At 43.2% G+C, this 25,069-nt stretch overlaps 1 protein-coding gene across 3 annotated transcripts in view; it reads left to right on the top strand.

The window, feature by feature from the left end:
• Positions 1-25,069, top strand: part of Myo1b (myosin IB) — a 177,213-nt gene that overhangs the window by 124,523 nt on the left and 27,621 nt on the right. For all 3 annotated transcript variants that reach the window (XM_059278606.1, XM_059278604.1, XM_059278605.1), the window contains 7 exons: positions 3,432-3,518; positions 4,306-4,371; positions 14,411-14,515; positions 17,407-17,469; positions 19,479-19,679; positions 20,720-20,946; positions 23,510-23,710. In XM_059278606.1, coding sequence (XP_059134589.1) covers positions 3,432-3,518; positions 4,306-4,371; positions 14,411-14,515; positions 17,407-17,469; positions 19,479-19,679; positions 20,720-20,946; positions 23,510-23,710 — 950 coding nt within the window. The remainder of the gene's footprint in view (positions 1-3,431; positions 3,519-4,305; positions 4,372-14,410; positions 14,516-17,406; positions 17,470-19,478; positions 19,680-20,719; positions 20,947-23,509; positions 23,711-25,069) is intronic.

Here is a 25,069-nt window from a genome sequence, read left to right as displayed (position 1 = left end):
TCTCCCAGAGCATTTAGACCTTTCTACAGACATGAAGACTAAGACTGAGATAATGGAAGGAGGCCGAGTCTGTTGTCCCGGGTCTGCCAGATAATTCTCTCCTTAGCCTCCAGGGCCCTCTGTAATCTGACCCTCCCTGCGTGACTTACCTCAGTTAGCTGCATCAGGATTTATTTTCACTTGGTGTCTTTCCTCTTGCTTGCCCATCATCCATATGCCATTGCTCATGCCTTCTGCCCGTCTGTGGGTTTCACGTGATTGTACTCTACCCAAAGAGACTTCCCTGATTAAACAGGCTCCTAACTCTGGTTTCCTGACCTCTTCTTTCTCTGTACTCTGGCTCTTCCCTCTGATTGGGTCTTTACATTTATGTGATCTCTGCTCTGCTGCAGGCCCCCATCTGTGTCCCACCTTGCTTAGTGAGCACTTCCCATCCCAGGCCATGCTTGACATTAGCCATCTTAGGAGTAGATTCCACAGGGGTTTTCCTCCGTGAGCATCAGGCGGCTGCAGAAAAGCGTAACGTTTTCACAGTGTGCTCGGGGTCTGAGGTGGTGAATCATCAGCCTCGGTGTTTCCCCTCATTTTCATATGCCACAGTAGTGATCCTTCAGTGGGAACCAACGTTCCTACTCGCTCTGCTTTCTAGGTCAATAGTATAGAGAGCACATGGTTTGATTCAGTTCCAGAAGTCTGGGGTGTCAGAATAGCAGTCCATGGCGCCAGTTACAGCTTCATAAGCAGATTTTATTTGAGCACTGGATAGTTTGGCTTTTATTTTAATTGCTTTTAAATTTAGAGTTTGCGTGCTTTTAACCTAGAATCCATCTTCCAGCCCTGCAGACCCCCACCCCCCCACTCCCCGCTTCCTGTTCATTTCTGTCACAGTCTAAAAGCATTTCAGTTTGCGACTTCTGAAACAGAGCGTTTGTTTGGAAGCTGCAAAGAGGAGAAACACTGGCTGTGACTTTACCTTGAGAGCTTTAAAACAGCGTATTGGAACAGTTGTCACCCAGTTCCGCTGCACATCACAGGGTGCTGCTCTGTCAGGTCAGAGGGTGAGCAGCTGGGTGACTTTAAGATGGGAAAGAAAGGATTATTGGCGAGAAGAAAGAAGAAAAGAGAAAGGATTAAGAAATGACCGTAATGGACACTGGTCATAGAAATGGATACCTGGGACGTCCTGATGTGACCGTGTACGGACCCCCCATGCTTCCAGGGCACTCGAATCATGTATTTTAGGAGAGAGAAAAATCCACAGAAAGGGTGTTATACAGGGAGATGGGCGGCTAAACTCTCTTTTGGCTGCAAACTGTGTTTTCGTGACAAGGATTTCTACTGCGGGATCTCACTATGACCATAGGGTCTCTCCTTTTTCCCTTACTTCCCCTCCCCCCTCCCCTCCCCTCCCTCCTCCCTTTTCCTCTCCTTCCCTCCTTCTCTCCCCTATCTTCTCCCCCTTTTCTTCCTTCTTCCCTTTCTCCTTCCTTTCTCATTTCTTCTCCCTGCCTTCCTTCCCTCTCTCTACAGTTTCTAGCAGATTTTTTAGGTTTATTCCCTACTCCTGATTCCCGTGCTCTCTGGGACCCACGGGAAAGGGGTTTAGTATTGACTGGGAAGTAGAGTGGAGGGAGGGAGGTGCTCTCTTCTCACCAAGCATGTGAGTGTGAATATTGCTACACTTGCTATAAAAAAAAAAAGCAACAAATATTCCACAGTCTAACAAGCTGTGCTCTTTATAAAGTAAAAATGTACTGATTTATTTTAACGATAATGCTTGACTCACGACAGAAGCTGTAGGGTACGCACAAGGTACCTAGGGTAGCAGGTGTTTTATAAGAACATCTTTCCCCTCCCAAGGACAGTTCTTCTTGGGCTGCTGACAACCAGGCTGGCTGAACCCTGTCATAGCACATGGGTGTACACCCAGACCACGTATTCAAGGGCATTAGGTTCTCTCTTCAAAGTTGACATTCTCCTTCCAGCCTTTGGATTCTGGATCATTAAGATAGATTGTGTGCGTGCGTGCGTCTATGTGTGTGTCTATGTGTGCGTGTGTATCTTCTGCTTGTATGTGTCTTATCTCTGTAAACAGCTTTAAAATATATGAATAAGCACATAAAAAGTACTTTACCTTCATAAACTTACAAAAGCTCATTGTAGAAGAAATATTCAAAGTTGAATGAAAAACTCAAATTTTATCTATCTATCTATCTATCTATCTATCTATCTATCTATCTATCTATCTATCTATCTATCTATCGGTTTTTTGAGACAGGGTTTCTCTGTGTAGTTTTGGTGCCTGTCCTGGTTCTTACTCTGTAGACCCGGCTGGCTTTGAACTCACAGAGATCCCCCGGCTCTGCCTCCCGAGTGCTGGGATTATAGGCGTGCGCCACCACCAGCCGGCGGAAAAACTCAAATTTTAAACTGATAGACATTCTGAACGTTACATTCCTACTTGTAGTTCAGGAATTTTTGAACTTATTGATATGGGGTGGGGAAGGGAAAGAGTGTAGCAGCGCTGAAGATGTGGTCAGAGGCTAGAGCGCAGCTCGCCTCTTTTCCCCACGTGGGTCGGGGGATTAAACATGGGCTGTTGGGCCTGGTGGCCATCTCACTGGCCCTAGTTAGGAATTTTATATCTCTGCAGGGTGCTTCTTAAGGCGTCCTTCTCTTCTTTTAATCTTTTGAAATATCCTAATTATTTTATCAATTATGCTTCCTCTTTCTTCTTTTTTTTTTTTTTTTCTTTTTTTGGTTTTTCAAGACAGGGTTTCTCTGTGTAGCTGGCTATTCTGGATCTCACTCTGTAGACCAGACTGGCCTCAAACTCACAGAGATGCACCTGCCTCTGCCTTCCAAGTGCTGGGATTAAAGGCGTGCGCCACCACCGCCTGGCCCTATACTTCTTTTTATGGCTTCAATTGAAGAATTGGGTTTGTAACTGAAGAGAAACTAGGTTTATTGATTGCTTTATTCTGAGCTATTTTATTTTCTTCCCTTTGTGTGTGTGAGGCGGGTGGTTACTGTGTTAAGGCTACAGCTTATTCAGTTCCTTTCACATAGCAGTGTTTAGTTACTTAATTCCACAGTAATCCTTCTGTAATAACGGTGTAATACATCTCTCTCATGAGTGTCTGCTTTCCCATTCTTGGTGTGCACGCCTGCTTTTTCATTGTTCTGTAACACTGGGAAAAACTTCTGTCGTGTTTGGAATTATTTTCCTGGGGTGCAGAAATGTAGGCCTGGCGAAAAGTTGGCCCGATTCTCGTAAGGTTTGACTCCTCATCCAGTGTATCGTAACAATTGAATTGCCCCGAAGAGAAATCTGAAATAGCCTAGGTATTTTTAAAGCACTTTCGTTATTTTATAGAAATTAAACATTGTGGTAGTTGTTAGTGTTAAATTGTTCTTTTTCTTCTTAATAGGCTTATTATGCCCGCGATGCCCTGGCTAAAAACCTCTACAGCAGGCTGTTCTCATGGTTGGTGAATCGCATCAATGAAAGCATTAAGGTACTGAATCTCTGTAAGACACCCTTTGTAGTAAATAAATGGTAAACGTTAATAAACAGTGTAAACATTAAAGAAGCTTAGCTCTGCAATCAAACAGTTGATTGCTACCTTCAAAGGTGACTCCTTAAGGTGGATCAGTCTTGCATGAGTTGGGATTTGCCAAGGTTTTGTTTCTCCTGCTTTGCCAAGATCTCTGGGCCTGCCTGGTAACCAGACTAGTCTGATGGTCTTCTCGGGTCTCCCTGGTAACCAGACTAGTCTGATGGTCTTCTCAGGTCTCCCTGGTGACCAGACTAGTCTGATGGTCTTCTCGGGTCTCACTGGTGACCAGACTAGTCTGATGGTCTTCTCAGGTCTCCCTGGTGACCAGACTAGTCTCATGGTCTTCTCAGGTCTCCCTGGTGACCAGACTAGTCTGATGGTCTTCTGAGAACAGCTAGCAGCATTCTGAGTGGTTACATGCACTTCACTGAAAAGATCACTTTTTCTTCTAGGTACTCATAGTTCTTCATTAAAGTGAGGGTATTGGACAGGGTGACTGTGAAAGCTTTGCTTGGTCAGAGTCAGTGACTGTCTGCTTAGGAAGGAATCCCCACTGGGGCCTTTGGTGACTACATCGTTATTGCTAAGTTCCTGAAGGATTCCACACCAGTACCTTACCTAAGTTTTACCAGAACAACTGAGTCATTGTTCTAGTTCAAAGCAGATGTGCACATCTGTACTTTTTGGTTGCTCACAGGGTTCTATTACGTCTGCATTAACTTATTAATATGAAATATTTTTTAAGGCACAAACCAAAGTGAGGAAGAAGGTCATGGGTGTTCTGGACATTTATGGCTTTGAAATATTTGAGGTAAGATTTTTTTTTTAATTAATACTACCATTATTAAAGTAGAATATTTAGAAATGAAGTCACATTGTATGGGCAATGTGTAAATAACTGTATTTTATTTATATATGACTATATAATAACTATACTTTGAATCTCCAAGTAAGCTCTGTTTAAGTATAGTCAGAGGTGTGTGTGTGTGTGTGTGTGTGTGTGTGTGTGTGTGTGAACATGCATTCACGTGTGTGTGTGTGTGTGTGTGTGTGCATGCATTCACATGGTGTGTGTGTGTATGTGTAAGTGCTGAGCCACCATTTGGAGACTTCATCAAAGTCAATTTTGAAATTTTTACTCGACAATGTGTCTGCCATGTTACATGGGCACTGGTGCCTGTGGCTGTCCAGCCATTTGTAGGTTGTTTGAAAAAATGAAGCATAAAAAATGCAGGAATGGGGAAGCCAACCGCTTCCATGGCCCAAACAGAGCTGGCTACTTCTCCTGCGTCTCCGGGGTCAAAGCTGGGATTAGGTGCCTCCTTCGGTCTCATCTAGGCCACGCCTCGCTGTGATCTTACAGCAGTAAGTGCCGCAGCGGAAGTTCAGGTGTTATCTGCAGAAGTTCAGAAGGAGCTTGCTTGCCCCTGAATTATGTGATGAACATTATACATTTATATAGAATTTCCTACATTTGACTTTCAGAAGCAGTTTGGAGTCGTGTTCTAGTTTAGTTTAAGGAAATGAGTTTGCTCACCATCTCCTTCCTTAATTCTCACCCACAGTAATGATTTGTGAACGTTAATTAACCAAGCCCTGCCTACAATGACCTCCCAAAGAATGTACACACTCCAAAAAATTAAGATTGTAGGGTCACAGGGAAGTCACACAAGCATTCCTGTGTACTAACCCAGACAGTCGTCAGGGATTCTAATAGTGGTCTTGTCTACAGTGGTATGTTCTTCCTCAATCGATCCCTAACGACTGTTTGTAAGAACTTACCAAGGGCTAACGCTGTTATAACTGCCATGTATGTTATCAGATTTAATCTTCTAAACAGCTTCACGAAAAACTGTTGTTCCCATTTCACAGATGAGCAAGTAAAGCCCTGAAGGTCAGGTAACCAAAAAGCAGACATAGGTCCAGGTCCCTGGCTTCCTGATATTTTCTTTATTGCTCTTCTTTCTGACTTAGCGTTAAGACCAAGGCTAGTTCCTTACTTTCCTCCCCACACTCGTGGGTTCCCAATATTTGGAAATGTGGAAAAAACCTAAATGCTGTTAACGAGCCTCCGGTTCCCCGTTTCCCTGATCTTACCATCATTCCCAGTTTCTGGACATTCTGGGGACCCTTCCTAGATGGAGGTGTGCGTGTTGGCCCTGCCCTTATCTGGAATGCTCAGCCGTTAGCACAGTTCCTGGTTGCTGGTGCCTCTTAGGCTAAATCTATTAAGGAAGCTGCAGGTCTCTTGATGAAAGAGAAGAACTTTCATTCTTTGTTTGTGCTTTGGGAGAATTCTTGTGTGTATTCAGCAATCACTGTACTTAAATAATTTTCCTTAGTGAAGTCTCATATTACCGTCACTAAATGGGCAGGTGTCAAAGCCATTCTTTACCATTCGGGTAGGGGGCACAGCACAAGATCTCTTAGCTGGTATAGTCCTGATCTAAATTTAAATAGTTTTGTGAGTTGGCTGGGTGATAAACATAGATTTTAATAGAAAAGTAGAAGAAAAAGATAAAGTTAATGATGCTCTTAAAATTAAAGATAGTGGTATTACATTAATTTTGCAGAGAACAATTTATTGCTCATAAGCCAGTAGACATGCTCTTAGTGCCATGCCATACACAGCCTTTGGTTGGCCTGAAATTTACTACGTAGACCAGGTTGGCAATAGACTTGAGCTCATGGCAATCCTCCTGCTTCTGCCTCCCACATGGTGGGATTACAGGCACACGCCACCACACCCAGTTGAAACTGTTTTGATAGGATAATGGGGTTATGTTGAGACGTCCAGTTCGCTTTGCCCTCTAGGATGTCCTAAGATGTGATTAGCTTTAGAAAGCAGGTCCTAACAACTCTCAGCGGAAACAGAGCACCTCACAAGCCATTTAAGACAACCGTCATTTATTCATTGACTGCCCGATGTGAGCCATGTACTAGAGGCAGAGATTTCCCTGTCTGCTTGGAATTTACTGTCCAGCTTAAGGTCTTGAAGGTCTGTTACTGCTGAAGATGAACACACCCTTTTAGGAAGTCAGGAAACCAGACTGCACTGCTTTTTTAGAGTATGCTTGCTCTGTGCACCTAATCCTTAAACTTGGTCCTGGAGGAAGTATCTTCCAGCAATCCCTTATTTCAGGTTTTTCTCCACACCTTGCTGGACTTGCCTTCCGACCACAAGTCACAGCATCGCCTTTTCAGCACTGTGACAGCTCAAGACTCTGGTTATGAAGATGTGCGCTTTATATTTCTAAATGCTCTTCTTCTGAGGAATGCTCTACTTCAGTACATCTCGAACTTAGCTACACAGTGGAACCACCTGGGAGCGTTCAGAAACTCCTGTGTCCAGACTGTGCTAGCAATCATACCAGAATTGCCAGCCTGGGACCTGGCAGTAGTGTTTCCACAGCTCCCTGGTGACGCCAGTGTGTGGTCAAGGTTGAGCCCAAATTCTCTGTAGACAATGGTTGGTGTGAACCGAAGCTGCCGAGCACTCCTGGAGCTAACACCGTGGGTGTGCTCTTCACACAGACGTTTCTGCCGCAAGCAAGTCCAGTAAGGTCTATCTATCCACAGTAAATTGTTGATTGGCCTCTGCCTTAGCTTCTTTTACTTCTGCTGCTGTGATAAAATATCCTGACAAAAGCAACCTAAGAGAGAAAAGACTTATGTGGGTCACAATTACATCCACGGTCGAGAGCAGAGCGCTGCTGCTCAGCGCTTCTCTCTCTCTCTCTCTCTCTCTCTCTCTCTCTCTCTCTCTCTCTCTCTCTTTGGTTTTTCGAGACAGGGTCTCTCTGTGTAGTTTTGCGTCTTTCCTGGAACTCACTCTGTAGCCCAGGCTGGCCTCGAACTCACAGAGATCTGCCTGGCTCTGCCTCCCGAGTGCTGGGGTTAAAGGCATGCGCCATCACCGCTGGTCACTTGTTTTCTCTTAAACAGTTCAGAATCCCCTGCCTAGGGAATGGCACCACCCACAGTGGACAGGCCCTCCCACACAGGGCAACCCAATATAAACAATCCCTTATTGACTCTCCTTTCCCAGAGGATTCTGCACTATGTAAAGTTGACACTCAGAACTGACCATCACAGCTATATAAAATCATTGAGTTCATTTTCTTCTCCGTGAAATAGATGCTTTTTTAAAAAAAAAAAATTAAGCATAATTAACTCAGAAAACCAGAAATCCTCTTAAGAGGACAGGGATATGTACAATTTTTTTAAGTAAGACGTTTATATGAAAGACCCCTTTAATAGATGCAGGGTGGATGAATGGATTTAAACAACAGGCTGGCAAGATGACTCAGCTACTCACTGCCGAGAACTGGTGACCCGAGTTTTATCCCCGGCTGGCCTTAATTTGCAAAGTTCTACCTGCCTCTTTCTCCCAGTTGCTAGGATTGTGGGTGTGTCACATTGTACCCATGTGCTCTGTCTTCTATTCCCAGTCTTAGTTCCTTTAGAGAAGTAAGATTTGTGCATTGTAATTAATGGTTCTCTTCGTTTTCCTGACTAACCCTTCTTAGTTTAATCTCCAGCCATCTTGATTTTAATAACTTGTTTTTATTTTATAAAGATGCATTTGGAGGCATTTAGAATGAAAATTTGGCCGGATAATTTTAGATACTTCCATCTAAAATTTTATCTATTTAAAATTTGAATTTTACAATTCAGAATTGTAAAAGTTTTTTTTTTTTCTGTCAATAAATTATTCCCATGCCTATGCTTTCTTGGATCCTCAGCAATATTATAACACATGGAAATGTCAGCATTGACGCAGAAAGCTTGCTAGTTAGGAATTTAAGAGCACCACAAGCTGACGTAGGAGTCAGTGTGAACAAAGTATTCAGAAATCCATATCAGTGAAAATGAGTGTTTCCATATTTTCCACCCAGGTAAAAATAACGGCGTATAAGTAGAACTTTGCCTTGGTTCTTCTGTCAAAAATGACTACTGGAAATAAAGGTCCTGCCTTCTAGAACACTATGGTTTCACTTTAAAAGCAGACAGTAAGGTCCAGAATATTTCCTGAATTGTCCAGTTCTGCCTCAGTGACTCCACTGCAGGTCGCCATGGAAGCGCTTTTCAGCTGAGCTGACCTTTCGTGGAGGGAAATGGGAGCGTTAAGCCTTGGGATGATGACACATGGGTTTGTCCGCCAAACAGTTAGTGCTAGAGGGTGAATAAGTTTGCCTTGCTGGCTGCATGTGATCTGATGTCAGTGTGGAAAACAGATTAGTGCAGCATAGATAAAGAAAGGTAAAGCTGAATTACGATTCACAGAGGAAAACATTGTAGCCCTACATCCTGGTAGAACAGGGAACCCGATTTCCAAAGGGAGGCAATGTATCCAGATGCCCCACACAGTTCAGTTCGGACATTGTTTTAACTGAGAATTCGGTCTTTGATTTCTGAAACATTTTTATAATTTGTCCATTAAGGAATGAGTGGGCTGACCAGGGAGGAGGGGGCGAATATGACCAAAATACCTTGTGCAAAATCCTCAAAGAACCGAAAAGTGTGTGTGTGTGGCGGGGGGGATAAGTGCTATTACTTAAAAAATTAAATTACATTCAAAAGTAAGTTAAGCAATGTGAACTTTTCCTTCGGGCTTATCTGACAGGAAGTTATTAAAACTGGCAGTTAGTTTACTGGGAAACGTAATTAAACATTAACGTTCCCTAGAACATGGAGGCAGCACGGGCTGGTAATGTCACATCCTGTGCAGCTGAAATGCTTTCACCCAGGCAAAGGGCTAGCTAATTTAATTGTCCGTCTTGCCCTATCCACTTCCTTGATAACGAACCACATGCAGTGAGTTGTTACAGTGAGTCACGTGTAACAGTTGCTCCAGCCGGAGCAGCCTGACATGCACAGGAGGGGGGCAGCCTGGCGAGGGTGTCCCTGTTTGTAGAACCTGTTTTCTAATTAATTCTGGCTGTGGTCGTTACCCTCCGTTCTAGCTTCCCACTGTTCTGGAGCACCTGTAATAGAGGAAGGAGATGAAATGGGTTTAAGAATGAAAATGATGTCTCTGGATTATTTGTGAATGTGGTGGGTTTTTTAAACCATATTAGTTTTTAAAAATTAAAATTTAGTTAAAAAATATTTAAAAGACTAAGAATAACACTGTTTCTTAAAGTTTACCATATTTGATATCTACCTAGAAAAAAACACCATTATGTATTTAAAGGGAAATTTGTTACTCAATTTTGTAAATGTTTAGAAGGGCGAATATGTTATTTATTAAGCAGCGCAATGTTATTCATTAAGCGGCGCTGATTACTGTGTGAGAAAAGCCATAAGGTACAACAAAACCCACTATAAGAGTTTATTGGGGAAGGGAACAGAAGGGATGTGCTTAGGCCTAAGGAAAGATCGTGCAGGAAGAGGGAGGAGGGATACATGGAACCCGCTTTTATAGGTTCCCCCTGCACATGCGTGTATGGGCTTACGTAGCTACTCCATGCATGCGCATAGATTGTGTGATCACGCTGTGCATGGATTATGTAGGACACAAGGCCCTGAGATGACTAAGCCTCTTGCTTGGCTACTGGACAGCGCATGTGTGGTCATGTAGCTGGGGGAGTGGCTAGGAATTCTAACAGAATAGCTAATGTTAAATGTTTTTCTTACACATTTTGAGGAATTTTTCTTTTCCTGATGTTGCTTTGAAGCCTGTGTCTTGGCGTGGTGGCTTTAAAAAATGATTGTGGCTGAGTACATTACCCTCTTCTGTCAACATGGTGTTATTCCTGGGGCCTGCCAGAGGGTCTCCGACAAGGATGTCATCGCCAGGATGCACTTACAGCAGTACTGTCTCTATCCCAGGGTCTCTAAAATGCACGAGTGCTGTGGGTTTATCTGTAAATGAGCCATTTCATTTGTTACACTTTCATTATATATAAATATGAAACCCCATCTAATACATTACATCCAAATGCCAAATGTTTGGCTTCAGATGGGAGGACAGACTTTGTAAGAAACATTGACAGTGTGCATAATTAGTGGCACTCTTTACTTAAACAAATCGTGGTCTTTGTGTTCCAAGTCCCTGGTTTCCAGAATATAATGTTCACCTGCAAAATACACCATCTCCCATCCTTCGTACATGGGGTATGAAGTTGTCTCTTGTATTTACCTCTTCATTTTAATATTTATTTTTATAAAGAGTACAACTTTTTAAAAAATACATAGTTGCATTTAGAAATATAAGATTTCCCTAGCTGTCTCTGTTGCAAAGGAGAATGTAAATAGGCCAACATCTCTGGACACATCTTTCAAAGTCACGCCTGTGGAACAGTCATGGTTGGTACCTGGGAGGAGAAAGTAGTTCTGACTCCTGCTGGGAACATGACCGACTCAACTCAGAGTCTAGAAGACTTCTTTAAGAAGGCCTAGAGTTTAAAGCATTGGTTTGTTCTTCTCCTTAAACACGGTGGGTGCTTACTGTCCCTGTGTGCAGCTGATGCACACTGGGAAGTAACTTGAACCATCCGGTTCCCTGCGTCCCCACAGCTGTCTGTCCAGGGCAGAGGATGTTCTGAGCTTCACAATAGGGGATCAGTCAATAAAAACCCGAATGCACTTGTTTGAATACATTCCTGAATATTTATCCCTCAGGTTGTATGAATAAATGTGGGTAAAACAGTAAAGAAAACTAGTGGAGGAGGGAGGGAGGGAGGGAGGGAGGGGGCGGGTTAAGTCATGAAGGCAGCTCCTTCCCTGGAGACTTTATTCATGAGACCGGCATGTGGGCGCTGGCTGCTCACAGTTCTTGCTGTGTAAAAGTATCGAAGAGATGCTTGTTGGGGTCATTGAGATTCTGTGATGATTTCTAGACTTGTTTTAGATATTTTATAAAGGGGGGGCACATTTGAAAACCTTATGTTAATTTAACCTGTAGAAATGGAGAAATGTGTTAGAATGGCACACATTAGAATTACTTAATTGTTACCAGGCTCCTTCCCTCCCTCCCTCCCTCCCTCCCTCCCTCTTTCCCTCTCTCCATTTCCTCTTTCCTTTCCCTGTGGGCTTTTACTTAAAATTTTCCAAGTTAGTTTTAATTGTGTCCAAGAAGTTCTGTTTCTTCCCAAATTTGAACAGTGTCAACAACTTAAACTTATACCACAAGATATGTACATTATTAGCCTTCAGTTGGGGCAGTAATTATTGCCCTGGCCATGATGTGTTTTGGAGGATGTAGAATCCAATTGCAGTAGATGCCGATTTCAATGTGGGGGAATAAGTTAATTTCTGCATTGATAGTTGGGTATTCTGATTTTGTTTGGGGCTGGGGAGGATGATTTTTATCATTAGAATAAGATTGGAGAGTTAGTTTCTGTTCTTAGACCATCTCTAGGTGGATACTGTCTCCATACCATCTTAAGTGGTTTTGAAGGAGAAGTTCAGCGAGATCCCACACAGCACACAGAAGTGGATCGCGAACGGGAGGTCCTTCTGGACCTTGAAGGGTCTAGTCACTCTTGTGTGATTTTCCAAATGCCTTTTGTCCCCCATCTGGGTAGATGTAGACCTTGGGTGTACATGTATATTTTCTTTACACTGATGTTACACTGAATCGAGCCGCCCTGGACTCACAGCCGTAGGGCTTCCGGCAAGTTTTATGATTTATCAGTATTTCCATGGACCCTTTCATCTTGAAGCCCTTCCTTAGCAGAAGCACAGTTGAGCTACAACGTGCCAATTTAGAGACTCTGCGCTTTAGGTTATGCTTCATCTAAAGTTTCCTACCACGTAGCCTCCATGGTGCGGTTGCCATTTAGAGCAGTGAGTAACTCTGAAAAAGTGCTTACTTTTGAAAAGTCTATTGCTAATTAAAGAACTGACTGCACTTTGTGTCTGTCCCCCCCGCACCAGAATGCAGTAAGTATAAACGGTTTGCGGTGCCAGTCTGTTGCATGTGCCTGTGCTAATAGCTTCTCCGGTGTGTGTGAGTTCTGTGGCAAATGGTTGCTGACTAATTGTGTGGCTACGAGGTGCCGAACTCACGCAGGACATTGTACAGGTCGGTGGCAAATACAGTGTAGCTTGAACTTAGTCCGCGAGCTGTGTTGTAATCCCGAAGCTTTGCCTTTGGCTTCTAACCTGTCTCTGTGTGTTTCATAGTCTTGTTTGGAAAGTGTACGTAGCACACAGTGTATCCCGGTGTACCGATCATTTCCGTCCCCCGTCCTCATCAGCAGACGCCTGAAACTTTAGCGTTATTGTGTTGAAATCGCTTCATCAGCACGGAATCACAAACAGGGGACTTACTCTATATGTTTGTTTTCCCGTCTGAGAGGTCTGCTTGTATCAGGCACTCAAGTATTGTTTTTTTATTTGTGATCATGGCATTATATAAGGACATAACTTACCGAACCACAAAAACATGATGTTTTCATATGTGAAACGACTTTGTGCCAGTTAAAAGACTGAGAAGCCGTCCGACAGCTATAATGGACTGACTTTAGTTTCTCATCGAAGCTGTAACTCTGAGGTTTTAAAGAATTCATGTGAAAAGGCATCTGAGGCAGTACCCTTCACATCTGAAACTGCATTTGTTGATTAGTGAGGTCATTCAGCGATGGTGTAGACCTGTGTGGTATCATTTGTGGTTTGGAGTTAGAAGTCTCCGGTCACCGCATTGCTGGTGATGACAAGCCGGGTCCCAAGCAAGGATGTCCTCAGGTCTCTGTCATGAGTATCCCGTCCAGGTCTGCCCAAGGGAGGACCAAAGTCAGTGTAAAGACCAGCTTTCCGAAACCCCGGCGACTTTTTGCTTTTGTCGTTTGTAGAGAGATGTGAAGGCCAGTCTCTGCTTACACACAAGTGATGATCCTCAGTTCTACCCATGCATGGCGGTTCCTTGTTAGAGCAGGACTGGCCACCTCAGTGGAGTAGAATCAGGTTTCCCAGAGGTAGAGTCTTTGTGTCCCTTTTGCCCATCACCAGGTCCTCTTGGCAAGGATGAGAGGGAGAAGCGAAGAAGACAAGCCTCGGCACCACATCTCTGTCATTCTGGAAGGTTCTCAGTGGAACACATGTTCCCTCAGCAGATGGTATTTGTACCTTCAGTGTGTTCACTGAGCTCTGTGGATTGTCCAAAACTGATTTCATCATGGAGCTTCCAGCAGAGAATTCATAAGAGATGATTAATACGAGGCAGAACTCCTGAAGAGGAAGCATGGGCACCTGAGAGTATGATGTGCCCTTCTGAGAAGAGAGAGACTGTCTCTGGCTGTAGGGTGATACTGATGCTTTGACTTCCGTGGATTTCTGTTCAGTAAGGGCATCCTTTGTGCATGGCACTGGTACAGTGTGTTGGGTATTTACGAGGTGTGTTATGTCATGGTATGGTTAGTGAGATTGGTATGGTTAGCCCTTCCCCTTAAGTACTGTGCAATCAGGATATATTTGTGAAATGAGTCAATACATGTACACATGTGTGCACACACTCACATGACAGGGTGTTGAGTGAGGGACCTGAGTCTGGTTGGAGGGAACAGGCGAGGTAGGAAGACGACCTGAGAATGAACGATTGGGAAGTTGTTGGCAGGGATCATGGTTCTCACCATGTCTTTACTGAACTTCAGGGGAGACTTCTCTACCAACTCAAAATCCCCATCTCTAAGTACTGTGACATCCGTGCATACTTCATTTGCTCACTGGCTTTGAGCCCTTCTCTGAGTGCTTGTAAGGGACGTCTGTCCTAGGAGCTTGTGTGGGGCCTCAGTCAGGTCTCAAGGGTGGTGTGTGGCGTTTCGTGTGGAGTGAGGTGTTGAGTGTCTTTGGTAGGGAGCACTGAGGATGGGGTTAAACGTGTATTTCCTTTTTTTTCCACATAGGACAACAGCTTTGAGCAGTTTATTATTAATTACTGTAATGAGAAGCTTCAACAAATCTTCATCGAACTTACTCTGAAAGAAGAGCAAGAGGAGTACATACGGGAGGTAACGTTGAAACTGTCTAGAAGATTGCGCCATTATAACCCAAAGCCTCTGTTTGGAAGACTATCTACATATGACCTGAGAGTCAGCTCCAAGTTCCCTTCTATTGTGTCTTCACATTTTGTGGTTTTTTATGGCAGCTGTGCTGACTGGAACTTTCTTCGGTACTGTACCACTAACGCGCAGAACAGTACCTGGTACATAGTAGGTACCCGTTAAACAGTACTTAATGACCTTCGGTCTCATGGATTCCAGTGTAATTATGTAAAATAACATTGTGTTAACAAAATGGAGGTGAATGGATAGGTTACTGTGGTAGATTCGTGCACTGGACTACCGCTCCGACATAAAAAGGAAGGAGTAATTTCATACACAAACCATGAGTCATACTCATTGTGCTACATGAAAGGAACTAGGTTCCGTCTGTCTTAAAGTGACAAAGCTGTATATGGATTGCTTGTAGAAAGCCTTAGTCAGTGGTTGCGATGAGGTAATTCAGGGACTATGTTTATGGCCGTATCTTATGAATGAGTTGACACTGAGAACTCTATACCAAAAAAATCAGTATCGCCACAGGTAGATTGAGAATTCATTGAGATTTTGCTCAATCTTAAAAAACGTTGGTTTTAAATTTTTATAATAAATACATAACACTTGTTATATGGTCACTATATTCCAGATGTTATTTAAGGATTATCTCAAGTTACTATAATTTTAAAATAACCAGAAATAATTGTTTGTAAAGACCTTTCATCTTTAATTCTAAAACACAAACTTGATTTTCACTTTTTTATTTTAAAGTAAACAATTCTTCCTTTTTACCTGATTATTTTCTTGTCCATGTTTTTGTTTGCTTTTGATTTGCTGTAACATTTTAGGAATACTGTTACCTCTTTTCCTTCTTTTTAAACATTTTAAGTTACATCTATTTGCTATGGCTGCGAGTGTGCTATGCTGCGTGCAGAGCAGAGTGCAACTTGTGAGAGTTGTCTCCTACAGTGTGGGCTCCAGGGACTGATCTCAGGCTGGGCCATCTTAACTCACCACTGTTTTCTTTTTTAAAGACAAAATTAACAGTGTATCACAGATGAACTCCAAACTCAACATAGTCCTGTTTCAGCCTCCTAAGTGCTGGGATTACAAGTGTGGCATACCATGCCTGGCAGATAAATAGATCCATCAGTAGATAGATAGATAGATAGATAGATAGATAGATAGATAGATAGATAGATAGATAGACCCATCGATAGATAGATAGATAGATAGATAGATAGATAGATAGATAGATAGATAGATAGTAGATAGATAGTAGATAGATAGTAGATAGATAGCAGATAAATAGACCCATCAGTAGATAGACAGATAGATAGATAGATAGTAGATAGATAGTAGATAAATAAATCCATCAGTAGATAGATAGATAGATAGATAGATGATAGATAGATAGATAGATAGATAGTAGATAGATAGATAGCAGATAAATAGACCCATCAGTAGATAGATAGATAGATAGATAGATAGATAGATAGATAGATAGATAGTAGATAAATAGATCCATCAGTAGATGATAGATAGATAGATAGATAGATAGATAGATAGATAGATAGATAGACAGATGATTGATAGATCCATGATAGGTAGATAAGTAGATAGATGGTTGATGGATGGTAGTAGGTAATAGATAGGTACACATAGATGATTGATAGATCAATGATAGGTAGGTAAGTAGATATATGATTGATAGATTGATGGTAGTAGATGGATGGATGGATGGATGGATGGATGGATGGATGGATGGATACATAGACAGACAGACAGACAGTGCTGTTCTCTGAGAGCTCACATTTGTTTGTGTGTGCTTGTGTGCTCACATCCTTGTTTTTAAACAGTGCCTTGCTTTGTAGCCCAAGATATCCCCAAACATGCATCCATCTGCCTTAGTCTTCAAGTGCTGGGGATATAGGCATACACCTCCATATACTGCTGCCTGTATTTTTTCTAGTGGGATTGCTAATCCCCAGGGATTTAGTAAAACAACCCATTAAACCAGCTTGTTAATATTTCTTTTTTGTTTTCAAATGACCATTTTACTTAGAAAAGTTTTGTGCTTGTTTGGCAAATTTTGGTAACATAAATATCCTAAAAGCAAGATTTGTTCTCGTCCTGTCTTGTACACGGAATGCTGGGACATTAATACATAGACTACCTGAAACACTTCTAAGAGAATATAGGCAGATCCTTCACTTGCTATGTGAATCACATTTCTTCTCCTAAGCAGAAAGTTTAATGTCTATGCCTAGAGATGGAGGTTAGGCAGACAGAGAATGATTGCAGGTTTGGCTCTGGAGCTAGCGTTGGAAGCTATGGGGTAGATTTGCCATGATGCCTCCTATGGAGAAAACACTTTCTCTTCTCTGGGCTGTTTTTATACTTGAAATATTAACTTAGAACTCAGCATTGCCTCTAAAATTATTTTCTTCCTCATGATGACAAATAAAAACTCTAGGCCTTAGGTTTCTGGGATCAAGTTCTGCCCTATTTTTTATAAACATCATAAATATACACAGAGCAATATTGACCCAAGGGCCTGTTGAGTAAATATTTGGCTGAGAGCCCATGCAGTGCGTGGGAACAGCCACAGATGGGAGAGTGGAATGGGAAGCAGTCTCGGAGCAGGTCAAGGGTGATGGCTTCAGTCCGTTTGTCCATGGTGAGCTGCTGTGCTGAGGAAGCTTTGGGACCTGGACAATGGTGCTCACAGCTCTGGTTCTAGAGAGAGAGAAATTCAGAGTGAGATAGTGAAATGTGGGCGGTGGAGGGGGGCATCCGTTTTTAGATGGCAATACAGCATTGTCACATGGATTTGGTTTTATTCTGTTTTGCTTTGTTTTTAGGACATAGAATGGACTCACATTGATTACTTCAACAATGCCATCATTTGTGACCTAATAGAAAACGTGAGTACTTAGGTATTAAAGGAATTTTTAGCAGCATAATTCACCACGTACAAATGATCTCACTGTGTTTTACACTTTTCTTTGTGGACCGGGAACTACTGTGCTCTGAAGACTTTGTGGTCATCCTAAGTACTCATTCTTGGCTCTTGGGTGTCTGCGTGGACAGCTTTTACCATGGTCTTGTCACCTTGTCACAAGCCTTTGACACCTTCAGGTGATAGACCGGGCCTTGAATTCACCAGGGTTTGTTTGTGTGCTGACAGCTGGTGGCCGAGAGCCCTGGAATTTTTCAGAAGACTCAAGTTTCCATGAGTGTGAGAAGGATTAAAGTGGGAAAAGTTGCTAGACAGTTTTTAGAAAGCTGTTTGATTCTAAGGTTTTTGTTTTTAGGCAGTGTTGTATAGTTTATTGTAATCAGTAATTGTAGGAAGCCGCACTTGTGTGTGGAAACAGGAAACCCCTTTGTTTACCTTGGGGTCGCTAGTACTTCTGACCTTGATGTCGTAATTTGAGACAATGTGTAAGCTTCTTTCTCCTGCCAACTTTTTACCTGCCCAGGAGACATGTGCTGTGTTTCCAGAACACCATCTGAGTGTTCAGCAAACAGCTTCCTACCGTCTCAAATGAGCCCTTGTGGAAATCGTGTGATTGGCCAGTGTTTTCCATCAATATGCAAGACACTCTTGAAAACGTCATCTTTGGTGTAGCTGAACATAGAGAACAATAGTCCAAAGCACCTCTCCTTCCTCATGAAAACTAAGCTTAGTTGTGAAAGCCGCGGCCAGTGTTAGGAGGAGAGCATGCCATTCCACCCAAAGAATTCAGAGTTCTCGCCTCAGGTCCAGAAATCAGAGTTCCTGAAAATTGTTCTAGTAAATTTTGTTACCCGGGGACTCTGCTGTGGGAAGTTTGACTTTGCTGATGGGTGTTTTTTTCTCATAAACAGCAGGCGCTTAATTATTTCTCTTATAAGAGAGAAATGTAATACACTTAAATATACTCGCTTATCTCACCAGTCCCCTGTATATGTGATTGAAGAAACTCATGTTCACGGAAGCGCCTGGGGCTCAAAGGAAGTGTTTCCTTCCACCGTCATTGAAAAACAGTGTCTATTCTGGGGATGTTGTGAGCATGCTCGAGAGCCCACTCTTTCCCTTGGGTTTTGTGTGGAATGAATAAACGCTGGCCAGAGGATATCATGGCCTTGTGAGGACAGGGCCTTTGCCTTGCTGGAAGTGGGCGGGGTTAAGGGTCAGTGGCTTGGATTGTTTCTGGAATGGTAATTTAGGAGCCTTGGGGATGGTTGGAGGAAACGCACACACTGCCTTCGTGAGCAAAGTAGAAGATTCCTGATTTCTGGTTCAGTTTAGATCTGGCTCATCTTGAAATAAATATGATCATAGAGTCTGAACACACAAGTAAAATTACATTCATAATTAATACCCATTTAGAAATTTTATATAGAACAAGAATTTTATTCTAAATATGGTTTTGAAAAGCACTTGATTGCAGGATCATTAAGAACAACATCTTGGAAGAGTACCATCCCCTCCACCCAGAAACCCATCTTTACCCTGAATCCATGAACAGTTTGGTAACATGAGACCAGTTTATTTCCTAAGCTGTGAACAGAATAGAAGCCGTAGGAGACATTTCTGGATTTGTGGCATGTTGTAGATACAATTCTGCCATGTTGGTTTCTGACTCAGACGTGATTTTGGATTTAAGGCCCACGCACACTTTTCTGTGATTTTCATTTGTACTGAGGGTGGGGTGATTCCAGCTCCTTCCTGTCTGTTGAGGACAGAGTCCTTTGTCTGTCCCCACACACCTGGGACATTCTGGAAAGGAGCTGGCTTCTGTGGCCTTTGTGGTTCTTTGTTTTCTGTAACAGCTGAACAGAGTTTTGCATGTGGCTAAGTTGCTCGTGTTAGATGTTGTCATGAGGACTAATGATCAGAACAGAGCAGCCAGGGAGGAAGGAGACACCTTCGTTTCTTTTCTCTCAGAACACGAATGGAATCTTGGCCATGCTGGATGAGGAGTGCCTGCGTCCCGGTACCGTCACAGACGAGACCTTCCTGGAAAAGCTGAACCAAGTCTGTGCCACCCACCAGCACTTTGAGAGCAGGATGAGCAAGTGTTCCCGCTTCCTCAACGACACGACCTTGCCTCACAGCTGCTTCAGAATTCAGCATTATGCTGGCAAGGTACTGGGAAGCATCCCAGCCCACACGGCTATTCCCAGGGCTGCTGTGCCTTCCGGGAGCTGGGTGTGCTGAACACTGGTGCTGCATTAGGCCAGCAAGAGTCACCGGGGGCCGTTGGTAACTGAGCCTGGATCATGTTGAACTAAATCTTGTTAACAAGAGAGACATGAAAACAGGGCCAGTGGCCTTCATGAACAGTACAAAGTGTTTCTGAGTCATTTTATTATTTTCAGCTGTTAAGCTGTTCTGTCAAAAATACCTAGCAACGTTAATAAAGGAGATCTTCCAGAAGAAAGGCCTACAGTAAGGTTTTAAAAGCATAAGCCATTTACCAAAATTAAAGAGTTCTTAGATTGAGATTTTGATAGACACCTAGTTAAAAATTTTTTTGTCAATATTTGAGGAAGTTAATCTCAATAAAAACAATTTGGATAGTAGGTTAATTTTTAGAATCTCAAAAGGTTGTTGATTGGAATTAATACTCCCTTTATAAATAAGAATGAAAACGTAACAAGGGGTATCCCTTAGCTATGCATTTAGTGAGAAGGGCTGATATCTGGATTGCCTTTTATTTCAGGATGCCTGAACATTGGTACTTTGTTTTTCTTCTTTGGCCTGTGATATGAAAAGACACATTCCTGCTCAGTTTCTCTGGTGCTGAGGATGTCTGTGAAAATGTCAGTGTTATCTCTATTTTCCTTTTCTGCTTTGAAACTGGCAAGCCTGGCATGTGAACAACAAAAGAAAATCCTCACATACATTCAGACACATGCACATACCAAAGAACATCTAAAAATCCTTTGAAAATGTTATGATAACGTTTTGGAGTTTATTCTTGCAAATCCTGAAGGACATTAGACTTTATTTTGATCTCTCCTGCAACTCCAGTTGATGGAACTCAAAGTTGGAGGCAAACCAGGTCTCAGTGTGCTACTAATGCACTGGGGCGCTTCTCTGCTGAAGGAGTCTGGGTGTCATTGCCCTTGTTTGACGCTGTCCTGTGTACGGAGCCAGCGCTGAGTCCCCTGTGCTGTTCACAGGTGCTGTACCAGGTGGAAGGATTTGTGGACAAGAACAATGACCTCCTGTACCGAGACCTGTCCCAAGCCATGTGGAAGGCCGGCCATGCCCTCATCAAATCTCTGTTCCCCGAAGGGAACCCGGCGAAGGTCAACCTCAAGAGACCGCCTACAGCGGGGTCGCAGTTCAAGGCGTCCGTGGCCACTCTGATGAAAAACCTGCAGACCAAGAATCCGAACTACATCAGGTACTTCTGCAGCCCGAGTTCAGATCTCAGAGCACTTAATGAATCGTACTTTCCAGTTGGTTTCAATTTAAATGCAGCCCTAGCGGAGAGTAGCAAACCCAGCGATAGGTCAAATAATATGGTTGGTTGTCCTAAAAATTCACAGCTGTATTTCTTTCCCTGGCATGGAGGGGTGGCGTGACAGGAGACAGGAAGCTGGAGGTTGGCATGGGGGAGTCCCAACTTTCTGCTTTTATGGGGTTTTTTGTTTTTAATGACAAAGTACAAAAACAAATGGTGAGCTGTTTTCCTGGGGCTTTGCATGCAGCCCTGTTCTTGGCACGTGTTTGGCTTCCTGTAATGTCCTGTCAGAGCAGAGCCGTGAAGTAGGCAGCGTGGTGGCCACTCATGTCGCTGAGGGCCCGGGCCCTAGACTTTCTTGGGAGAAACCATTTCTAAAACAACCCAGATGTCTTCAAGGCAGTAAGAAAGACTTCCCTAAAACCTCGAAAGTCCCTTTGTCTGTTTGCTTCCCAGCTTCAGGGTCATCTCAGAGGTGACATGCTCTGGATTCGGGAAGGTCCCACTAGGGTTAGAATCTATAGAGTGTGCTGGTACCCAAAGCAGTAGGAGGTGTGCTGGCTGATGGATACGATGTCAGCGTGAATCTTACCCTTAGAATTTCAGTTAGGAAGAAGCCAAAGTGAAGCACATTCGTGTGTGTGTGTGTGTGTGTGTGTGTGTGATTTGGTTTGTTTACCTGACATTTATATCAGTAGAAACAGAAATAGGCAAGTTATCCTGCCCTGATTTACCCAAGTTAAAACATGTATTGGGAGAAAAATCTCATTTCTAAAAAATAGCCAGGAATCTTTAATCATTTGTTTTCGCTCTTCTCAGCTGAGTGGAGTTAGCGAGTTTTCTCGAGGTGCCTCTTACACGAAGCGACACACACAGATTTGAGGTGAACAGTTGGGTTACTTTATAACCATGATGTTTACCTTGGCAGCATCACTAGGATCGAGACATGAAACACACACCATCACCTTAGGGAGTTCTTTGTTCTCTAGTTTTTGTGTGTTCTGTAAGAAATTGGAATAGGCCCCAAGGCTGTGAGGTGGTCCTCATGCTCGCTGCTAGAAACTCGGCAGCCTCAGATTTCAACGTAAGGCTGAACTTTTTCCATTCACTGTCCCTGGCCCTTTATCGATAACCAGTTGCATTTTTGCATAGGAGACGGATTCAGAACTTAAGAGTTTCCTATTGATTCATCTGCCGCCTTCATTTAGTGCATAGAGTAGACATTCCATGGTGAACGGAAAAGTATGCAAACATCAAGACAAAGCCAGATGAGATTTAATTGTCCCAGTGTGTGTGTTTTAGGGAGGTCACTTAACGGCTGTACTGCCATAACCATGGATGTTTAACGGTTGTGTTAGTCAGCACAAGGATGGCTGCTGTGTGATCCCAAACTGATAATGGCTTCTACAAGTCTGGCGTTTACTCTGTGTAAGGACTTTTTAGTGTAAGAACGGCTCTAGAGCTAATAGGGAAGTTTTTTTGTTTTGTGGCTCTGCCATTTCCAAGGTGTGTTCTTCATTTTTTCGGTCAAAGAAGGCTGCCCACTGGCAAAGGCCTACTTACTGGGAGAAAGCAGGGATAAGCTTCTTCCTTTCAGGGACCCAGACCAGAACACAACACATTACTTCTGCTTTGATACTAAATTTGATCATGTGACCATACCTACCTACTAGCAAAAGAGTCTGGGAATGTCAGCCTTCCTCAGCCACAAAGAGCTCTGTTCCAAAGGAAAATAGGCCAAGGAGGCAGGAGTGTGGTTTTTCTTCTTATGGCCTTATCACCCATTCATAATAAAGTCACAAATTCTAATTATACAGCTTTATTGTATATATGTATATACATGTGTTACCCCATTCAGATCAAAATATAAAATATGCTGAGGCTGGGGAGATGGCTGAGCAAGCAAGAAGACCTGACTTTAGGTTCTCCAGAACCCACTAAAGAAGCTAGCCACAGGAGCTGCCTGTAACCCTGGTGCTGAGGAGGCAGGTCAGGATTCCTGGAGTCATTGGCCTGCTGTTCTAGCTGAATGGATGAGCTCAGGGTCCTGAAGTGTGTACACACGCATACATAGACACAGGAAGTGCGTACCCGCACATACATAGACACATCTATCATCATAAAAGGTTTCCTTAGGCTTGTCTTCTGTGTGGATCCCCACCGCCACCTCTCAGAGGAAACAGCAGTACAGATTCAGACTGGTTTTGCATGAACGTCATATGTATATGTAATTGTACAGTGTACACCATTTTCAAACTTCTTGCACTTTATGAAATGTCATTGGCACTCATCAGTGCCATTGCATGCTTTAATCATTTTCTTAATTGCAGTGTATACAATATTATATTTATGTTCAGTTTATTGTGAAATGGTTTGAAATAATTAGAAGTGGGTTTGGTTTTCCAAGAATAGCCAGTAATTACTGTGAAATGGTTAGACATGAAACCCCAGTCAAGATTCACAGAGGCAGAGTTTAAAACCTAAAATGCTTGAAATGTTTTAGGTGCATCAAGCCAAATGATAAAAAAGCAGCACACATTTTCAACGAGAGTCTCGTGTGCCATCAGATCAGGTACCTGGGTCTGCTGGAGAATGTCCGAGTGAGGCGGGCAGGCTACGCCTTCAGGCAGGCCTATGAACCCTGCCTGGAAAGATACAAGATGCTTTGCAAACAAACATGGCCTCACTGGAAAGGACCAGCAAGGTAAGCAGCTCTCTGGCTGTGCGACCGTCAGCTTTTGAAGTGTCAGGTAGCGATGTGTTCTTGGTGTGGCTTGGGTTTGCCCTTGTATGTAAAGTTTAGGATAACATTGTAGATAATTCTCAGCTTACTATGGAGGTGTCAGTTTTCTTTGATATTGAAATGGAACGTATGAAATCCATATTTGGAACTCGCGTGCCTATACATGTTTCAAATATACACATGACAAATTCATAGGCAGTTGGTAGTTGATGTATGAACTTGTGTGATGGAGCGCAGCTGCTACAGGAGAGAAGTCAGGCCTGGCCTGTGAGGAACCTCCACTCTCAACAATCAGGATTGCCGTGGGGAATGTAGAAGTCTGAATACTGCAGGAGGCCAGCATGGCTGCTCATGGGCAAGACAAGCTGTGTGCACATTCTCAGTTGGACCCAGCCTTTTACAGGAAATTGAGTAGTAATTAGACATGCATTCTGAGTTATAGAAGAGACAGAAATCACATATGCTCTAGTCTCTGGTGTCTAATGCAGACCCAGGGTGTTGTTGCTACACACCGTTAATTTCTAGGATATTGTGCTAAACATGCCATAACAAACAACATTATTTATTCCCTGTCTGGCAGTCAGTCCGCAGGTTGGTGGAGCCAGGCTAGTTTTAGAAACTGGTGTTGAAACCAAGGTCAAGGCCTTGTTCCTTCCACATGAGGCCGAGTTCTGTAGCATCTCATTGGTCTGGCACTTGGCACTGTTGTGGCCTGTGCTCACCCTCTGTGGAATGAGAGCAATGATTCGGGGTTTCAGGGAGGGCTGGAAAGATGGCTCAGTGGTTTAAGAGCGTCTGCTGCTTTTGCAGAGGACTTGGGTTTGGTTCCAGCATCTCCCTGGCAGGTCACAACATCTGAGACTCAAGTTCCAGGGGATGCAGTACCCTCTCCTGGCCTCCTTAGGCACCAAGCACATGGGTGGTGACACACACATATGTGCAGGCGAAACACTTGTACACGGCGTTGATTGAGTAGGTTCAGTACACGGCGTTGATTGAGTAGGTCCAGTATAGGTCTGAGGCCTTTGCTTTCCTCCCTGGCCCCCGCTGATGCATTCATTGACTTTTTTCGTATTGCTAATGAAATCAAGAAACTCCTGCATTTCTTAGGGTATATAGTTCTAAACCTAGATTTGCTTTAGTGGTGTTTATTAGTTTGGGTTAGTTTGTGGAAATCAATCTTGAAAATCCTTTGGTAGAAAGATAATGGCTGAAGAGTGATTACCCTAAGAAATGCCGTAGTGTTGGGCCTGGAGAGGTGGTTCAGCAGTAAAGGTGCTTACTGCATGGCCTGACCACCTAAAGGTGATCCCTAGGACC

The sequence above is a fragment of the Peromyscus eremicus genome, chromosome 13 (assembly GCF_949786415.1).
Source record: "Peromyscus eremicus chromosome 13, PerEre_H2_v1, whole genome shotgun sequence".
In the NCBI taxonomy this organism is placed as follows: domain Eukaryota; kingdom Metazoa; phylum Chordata; class Mammalia; order Rodentia; family Cricetidae; genus Peromyscus; species Peromyscus eremicus.
This window is presented reverse-complemented; position numbering and strand designations above follow the sequence as displayed.